Genomic DNA, 8,259 nt, shown 5'->3' on the forward strand with positions numbered 1-8,259 from the left:
AACAGTACATTCGGATAAAAAAGCCTGTGATTGCTGGCCTTCCTGTCTGTCATCTCTCTAGAAAATCCTCTCCCCCAGACCTGAGCCGTGTGCTGTCAGAGCTAATAATGTCTTCTATTAAGTCGAAAAAGAACCCCGAAAAATCCCACTGTTCTCAATTGTGCAACATTCTCAAAAGATAAAAGATATTTCAGCAGAGCCACCTTCATTTAGATGAACTGAAAATTAATGCTCATAAGAGGAGGCAACGTGCATGCGCTTCTGTGTTGGCTGTAATTTTGCATTGAACATTGAAGTATCCTTTCAGGTCTTTGTAGTACACACTCCTATATTCTTATTTCTAGACATAAACAAACTGCTGTGTTGTAGCCTACAGTGGGATGAAATATCCGATGCAATACGTCAAATGCACAGACGCATGTGACATTAGGCCTTGCTCGTGTTAATACATGGCTATCAAAAACGAACCGTTATGCTATGATCTTTAGGCCATGGTCACCAAACCGTGACCACTGTTAGTGTAAAGTTACCTTAATCAACCCATCAGTCAATCAAGGGGAGTTCTTAGCAAGAATGAGGATATGACCCGTGAATTAACAGCTCGAGTAGGCCTATATTAAAATGTATATGCTAGCCTTGATTTAACTGATATGCAATTTCGACATTAATAATCCATTTATCAGTCTATTTTATGCCTATATTGAACAGGTAGCCGATTACTTATTTCTATCTTCCGCCTTTATTTTTTCTAACACCAGCTTTCGATCAAATAAAGCATCTTTTCCGAAGTTTACCAATTCTGTTAAATATTTAGAGAAACCATACTTAAATAAAATACATGATTTCATATAAGACCTTAATGGCAGGGAGGGGTCTTGTGGTATTTGTTTTCCACTCTTGATTTCTATTGTAGTGATTTCGCGCAGAATACCGACAGCTGCGTGTGCTATCCATCTGCCTTCGCTTTGCCTCGCCACTTCCTCTGCTCAGCAGCCCTGGAAATCCGTCGACGCCTGCGAGTCTGTGTACAGCCGGTGGGCATGAGTTCGGGAGAGAGCAGACACGTTCAACCGCCTCTGCTGGACTGGCAAGTCTGTACAATCAAGACGGTGTCTTTCCATCCGAGCCGGTCAATATGTCTGTTCGGACGAATGACAAGAAGATCCTGTGCGCTTTCGGAATGAAGACGATTCCGTTTCAAACTAGTTTTGTGTTGAGGCTCAGATAAGGCTGCATGGATGCACTCGAGCGCCGGCATGTCCACACAGATCCCCTCTCTTTCTTTCTTTTTGACAGATTTGTAATATGATGCTTATGGGTTTACATGCATGCTGTGCTGTTATTATATTTTGAATAATAATAATTATAATGCAAAACAGGTATTCACATTTTATTTAAGGAATTTACATTTTTAAAATGTAATAATTTATATAAAACTTTAAAACATTTAAGTATTTTCAGTGATACCAAAGGGTTTGGTTTCGTCTTTATAATACAGAAATTATTTTTTTTAAATTATAATTAAAGTATTGTTCTGCAATTTTTGTGCCCAACAAAATATTTATTATTTTCAAATTGTGACAAAATGGTTAAGGTGTTCTCAAAGGCACTCATATTTTATACGCATTTTCCCTCCTTAGGTACTGGAATACAATTTCTCTACAACACAACACCATTTACTATAATTCAGCAGCACGTAAATATTAAGTTTTATTTTGACATACGCAGAGTGTGTACAATATACGCTAAAACGCATTCACTGGCCTGTTGCAGAATTTTGTCAGTTTGTATCAAATAATTTAATAGATCAGTCCCTAGACAGTATAGCCATTCTAGATTTATGTCCACAGTTGTCAAAGGTAAACTGTCAACGCAGGTAAAGGAAGCCATTTTAAAGGTAGCAAACCATGAAGTCTCGATCAATTAAGCACTTAAAATGCCAGCAAGAAAGCATAATTGGAAGATTTGTTTGTAGCATGCCAAGGCTATATGTCTCAGGTTTCGCTCTCACTTGCTTGACATACATTTTCACACTGGTCATGCAGCAGCAATAATCAATCATATTCCTGATCACCACTGTTAGCTCGTTTGACAATTGCATTAAAGCAAATTATGGCCGATTTTTTAGAATATTCAGAAAACGCTAAAACATCCACACGTTCAGGAAATATTAAATTGTTCAAACGAATGATCTAATGCACCACGTTTCCGCTTACCTGGCACAGTTTTTTGGAACTCAAAATGTTTGATATCTTGACTACAAGAAGAAATCCAGAAGCTTTGAGAGCGACCAGCTGCCTTTCTGTCTTTCCCAAGTTCAGTCCACCATGGAAAATGGTTATCTACGCCGCTTGTGCACTCTTAAATCCGGCAAAGTAAATAACATCCCTGGTAATAATAGCAAGGTACGCAGTTCTTGTTACAGAAAGGGAGAAAATTGAAACTAAATGCTGCATTTAGGGCTACCATTTTTGATAAGAGGATAATTGAGGCGACACTGGTGTATAATTAGCGGATAATTTATGCTATATCCACTTTTAATCCACCTCCCAAAATAAACAAGGTCCATAATCATTACAGACGAATTGTTCTTAATTTTATAGCGCCAGTCTGAATACAGTGTAACGGATAATCAAAGAGGATTTGGATATAACTGATTGCGACCGTAATTGCTTTTTCATTACCATTTAAAGTAAATTTATGCCATATCATGAGGAAACTCGTTGTCTATAAAATAAAAATTGAGTGAAATGAGAATGAAGAAAGCCTTGCAGTTGTAGGGTATATTTACATCGTGGTTTATAATGCGATCGCGATTTGCCAAACCACAAACTGCACTCGTAATTTGCATATATTTTCAACTGTGACTGGCTCGTGATTACTACAAGGAAAGGCTGTCACTAACCCGGGCCTTTCAGTAACTGGGGCTTAATTAAACCAGACCATATCTGGCGTGTTTAGTGCTTCACGTGAATCCTCTCTGAAGACGCTTGAAACTTTGACATCGCATATATATTTTTTTCTATACTGTAAATCACACCTCACTTGCTTATGCGCTGTTCTGTGTGGTTTTGTTTGTGTCGTGTTATTATTTTAATATTTTGTAAATGCATTTAGAGATACGTCCGTTTAAAAATGACTTTGTAGTTGTACACAAGGCAATAAAGTCGTTATATGTTATTCTACCTAAATCGGTTCGACTCATGCAGTGTTCTCGCGGTTTGTAGGCTAAGCGTTATTTGGCACCGCTGCCGCGGTTACGAACCTTCGATGGCAGCGTGCGACATTGTCTCCGGAGTCGCGTATCTGAGTGGGAATTTTGTGAATATCAGAGGGATATCCCAGCATTATTATTCTCCACATGGTTATGGCTACGGTGGGAGCTGTTAAGGTAGGTTAACTCACTGTGAAGTCTCAGCTAAAGCAGAGAACTGATGACGTTAGGTTGAATGACCAATCGGAAGGCGCTGCCCTTTGGAGACAAACCATTTTACTTGTAGTGGCTGCATCAAGTCTGGAAGCAAGGACTCAAATTTAACAGAATCCACCTTAAAATCTCTGCCTTTACTCAAGCCCACCTTCCACCATACCGCGTGAGAATTACAGGACAAAAAAGGATAAATTGTGGAGGTAATAACGCAATATCTCCTAACCAAGGAGAGAAAGAAACGAACACAACGAAAGGACTCATTTGGACTTCAGAGATAGGGGGTAAGTGCTCTCAAAGCAGAAAATTTGATGATGACCATGACTACGATGGCTGACGGTCTGGAGGCTCAAGACTCGTCAAAATCTGCTTTCATGGAGTTTGGACAGCAATCGCACTCACAACAGAGCTCCCCGTCGATGGCCGCCAGCCATTATCCGCTCCACTGTCTCCATTCCGGGTCTCATCATCATCATCAGCACGACAGCTCTCCGTACTCCGGCTCGAACTCCTATAACAGGTCGCTACCGTACTCCTATGTAAGCCATCCCCACCACAGTCCATACCTGCCGTCCTACCACAGTAACGCCAGCGGAGCACAGACCAGGTTAGACGCCACAGGTAAGCGTATTTACATGCGTAAACACACAGCTCTGTTTTCGTGGCTAATGGTGTTCTTCGATAAAATCTAACGAGGACATGCATTGCAAGTTCTTTTTTTAAGCACCTTACCCGTTCTCTTTTGTTCTCGTCTAGTTTTGCCCGTCTCATGTCAGGGATAACGGTGTTCTCCTCAAAATGATTTATTGCGTTCCGCCAGTGATTCTACCCACCATTGCAAATTATAATTAGCATCTAATTGTCTCCGTCTCGACATGTCACTACATGCAATTTCCTAAATATGACAGACAATGTAATTATGCTATAGAGTGCTTGAAAGAACATTACAGACTATTTGTGTTTGTCAAAAAAAATCATCCCATTTTAAATTCTTTACAGACTTATACATATTCATGTGCGAATCATTCCACAATATTCACCCTTTTCAGAACAGCAGAAAACAACAGTGATCGAAAATGGAGAAATACGTTTCAACGGAAAAGGCAAAAAGATCAGAAAACCGAGGACGATTTATTCCAGTTTGCAGCTCCAGGCACTAAATCACCGTTTCCAGCAGACTCAATACCTGGCGTTACCAGAACGCGCGGAACTGGCTGCCTCTCTCGGGCTCACACAGACACAGGTGAGATGTAAACTCATTTGCATCAATTGCGAATTGCGCTTTTTATTTATAAGTTGTTATTTTAACTATGGACTTGCATTTGTTTTGTAAGTAGATAATGCATGCATGCATGCAAAAAAAAATATATATATATATATATCTCATGTTACACTAAATTAGATACCACCATCGCTTAACAATTTAGCAAGCTAAATTTTTTATTTGTCTTTCAGGTAAAGATATGGTTTCAAAACAAAAGGTCCAAGTTCAAGAAGTTGTTGAAACAAGGCGGTAACCCTCACGAGAGTGACCCTTTGCCGGGCTCCATCGCCCTGTCCCCGCGCTCTCCAGCCATTCCTCCTATCTGGGACGTCTCAGCCTCCTCTAAAGGAGTAAACATGTCTGCTAACAGCTACATGCCCGGTTACTCACACTGGTACTCGTCGCCTCATCAGGACGCCATGCAGAGATAGGCAACTAGCCTTTTTTTAGGCCAGAGGCCTTGAAGTTGACATCCTGTCTTCGCCCAGTTCACACGCGCTAGGACACACATTGTCATCGGTTTAACATCCTTAATAGAGACTTATTCTAGCCTATTAAGGGGACTATTTCTTTTGACGGATGAAGACGTGTGGCGTGGCGAAGGTCAACGATGGAACTTACTGTCAGTAGCATCATAAACGGATTGATTAAAAATCTGTTCTCACGATTGACTCTAATCAAACACATTCATCGCCAACATGACATTGGAACAGGAAGCTAAACGTTGTCGTATCAAAAGCGCTTGAGTCGCATTTGAAAACGAACTCGGACCTCTTGACTAGATGTTTCTGATCATGCAAAAGCAAGCAATTTGATTGTAAATATATTGTCCGATTTTAGTTGTTAAAACCTTTTTATGTTTTGTCATAAATGGAGTAAACATGACTTCAAGTAACGTGTCGTGCCTTTTTTTCTTTTGGAAACATTTGGTTATTGGAATAATCTGTACTGAATACATTTCTTTATAAAATATACAAAATTAAGATTTATGAACAACGTGCACAGGAATATGTAAATAATTACCTCTACATTATGACATTTTTCTATGCTGGAAAGATATCTGAAGCAATAACAAAATAGCTTACCCGAGTTGGTGGCTTCTCAAAGTGTTTTTCCTACAGAATAGAGCTGCATCTTGTCCATCTTGTCATTCTCTAGCTCAATTATTAAGGTATTGACAAAATGTTTTTCCCTTTTCTCTCTGCCTTGATCTGCGAGACGCTGAATGCCTTTCGCCACAGGATCGATCCTGAACAAAGCATCCAGCTGCAGTCTCGTTCAATATGAAGGAGATATTTGGGACAATTTATGGGTTTTATCCAAGAGAGGGTTTTTTTTCCATTCTCATAAATGCAGACATAATTAGGGTAATTTTTGATGTAGCCCGCTGATTACAGCGTTTTTACCGTCAAAGATAATTACCTGTAATTTTCTACCACTTTTAATACTAAAAGGCATCTTTATTTGGATTTGAAGTGGCAAAGACGAAACAAAAGATGAAATTATTCGCTTATTCATGTACAAATTGCCGAGGAGAGTGAACGCTTGGGATATTATCTAAAATTACAATGTTGAATAGGGAGACGAGAAGCCCCTGCAGCTGTCAAATCGTGGATGCCCCAGCCGCAGAGAATGGGGCTTGATTTTCTAAAAAGGTTCCCTCATCAACCGATTGGGATGGTTCATTTGAATGTTTGCTCTGCCTATAGGAACATAACATAGCTATATGTTGAAATAGGAACTGTCAAAAACACGCTTGTCTTTGGTTTCAGCACTATGCACACAGTAATGTCTTCAAAATATAAAATACTACAGCGAAATCTTATTGGGATGAATCACAACCGATTACGCATAATAACAAAAACAAAACGTGTTTGTGAGAGTTAAGGCCCCCTACACATAGAGGGCCCCTGACAGACACGGACAGACAGCCGCATGCACGAAGCTAACAATACTAAGAATCAATGCAAGAATATATGTGCGCGCATGTGAAAGAGAGAGAGATGTAAGTCATTACGAATATAAATCATGACCGGTTTACTACGTCCAAGCGTTCGTGTGTCACGTTTTCCTGTAAAATAGCCTGGCTTTCCCAGCAAGATCATAACAATGCCCACCCGTCAGCGACACTCAGACCAGCCAACAACAAAACAACATGGTAATAGAGCAACACTTACCTTCGATAAATTTATTGTTTGGCATAGCTCAAAATCTCTGGTTTCAATGTTTCAATAAGGATACCGTTGTGAAAGCGGACGCTCCTGTGTACCGCTTGTGTTGAGTAAGCAAATCCAGGTGTGAAAGTGTTTGCACACCCCGACACCTCTTATATATTGCCTGCAAAATTAGCCGTTATTACTGTCACTGTTTAGCGATGGTGAGCCAGGGAAAAAACCTTCTGCAATCAAGAACCAGGCGCATCTTTGCAAATTATAGATAATTGTAAATGTCCAGATTATGATAATGGAGCTAATCCTGGTGGAAGTATAATTATTGTTGAGTGTTACAGTTGAGGGTGTCCAGTAAAGCTAACTGTCATTATTTATACACGGTTTGTAGTGAATTCGTTGAGTGGAAAATGTTCAGTTGGAATTTAACAAGGCTCTCGATATAATGGCATGGGATATAGCTTGTTTGTGTACGTGAAATAGAAAGAGAGGCAAAGTTGCTGGCCTGTGTGTGTTTTGAACGTGAACGCGACTTCGGCGTGAGTAGCGAGCGCGTATGGGGAGGGGGTGAGGGATATAAACAAAGTACATAAGCCTATTAGTACATACTACGTTATTCTCATAATCATGTCATGGCTTTCTATTGGATATATTCGTCACGTTCATTTGGTGTTTATCTGGGCTTTCCAATAAAACCATAAACAATAGGCCTTTAGCCTAGCGATTTACTTTTTTGTTTTGTATGTTAACATTCATTTTAGTATTTAAAACATAGCAAATTCTATTTCTATTTCCATTTCCCAGTCTTATATTTCTACTGATGTAACGTGTAGCTATTTTGAATACTAAAACGATCACTGGTGACTTGTGAGGAAATATTGTCAGTAAACTAGCCATGGAGTATTGAGCTGGGCCGATTTTTTTTATTATTTTGGTTATACCAAAATATCAGCTCCATAGTCAGCAAAGAAAATCTAAATTAGGCCATGTCCCGGTGGCCTTTTTCACGATTTATCGTGGCATTTAGCTGCTGAAATGTTAGCACTGGTTTTAATGAGATGTTCAGCATTTTTCCAGGAGGAGGATCTGTCAGGGCTGGGTTGTGGTCGCTGGAGCCGGTTTGCCCCCACAGGCACGCGGACTGCCTCAGATCTCCTCGCCGTCCTTTCGCCTCCTCACTACAATTCAAAGCTACTAATTGTGAGGAACACAAAGACAGCAAGGCAGAGCACACTGTTTGCCAGACCAATTTTTTCCTTCGTCAAGGGTGGTTTTAATCAAGATGAAGATCAAATATTCAGTAAAAGTGGGCTAATCTAAAAAATCTATTTGGAATTAGATAATGATGATAATAATAATAATCAAATACACTCCGATAAAATGTTACATTTTCATTTAAT

The 8,259-nt window shown here is 39.7% G+C and overlaps 1 protein-coding gene across 1 annotated transcript; it reads left to right on the top strand.

The window, feature by feature from the left end:
* Positions 1 to 3,558: 3,558 nt before the first annotated feature.
* On the top strand, positions 3,559 to 5,586 carry dlx6a (distal-less homeobox 6a). The gene is made up of 3 exons (XM_073822175.1): positions 3,559 to 4,048; positions 4,477 to 4,670; positions 4,883 to 5,586. The coding sequence occupies exons 1-3, from the start codon at positions 3,739 to 3,741 to the stop codon at positions 5,120 to 5,122; spliced, it is 744 nt and encodes a 247-aa protein (XP_073678276.1). The 5' UTR covers positions 3,559 to 3,738; the 3' UTR covers positions 5,123 to 5,586.
* The last annotated feature ends 2,673 nt before the right edge of the window (positions 5,587 to 8,259 follow it).

The sequence above is a fragment of the Garra rufa genome, chromosome 17 (genome assembly GCF_049309525.1).
Source record: "Garra rufa chromosome 17, GarRuf1.0, whole genome shotgun sequence".
In the NCBI taxonomy this organism is placed as follows: Eukaryota; Metazoa; Chordata; class Actinopteri; order Cypriniformes; family Cyprinidae; genus Garra; species Garra rufa.

What these genes read in the sequence shown, in the direction of transcription:
- dlx6a (XM_073822175.1), top strand. Translation starts at nt 3,739, where the DNA reads ATGATGACCATGACTACGATGGCTGACGGTCTGGAGGCTCAAGACTCG. An exon ending in GACCAGGTTAGACGCCACAG is followed by an intron (nt 4,049 to 4,476) that starts GTAAGCGTATTT and finishes CACCCTTTTCAG; the next exon opens with AACAGCAGAAAACAACAGTG. An exon ending in TCGGGCTCACACAGACACAG is followed by an intron (nt 4,671 to 4,882) that starts GTGAGATGTAAA and finishes TTTGTCTTTCAG; the next exon opens with GTAAAGATATGGTTTCAAAA.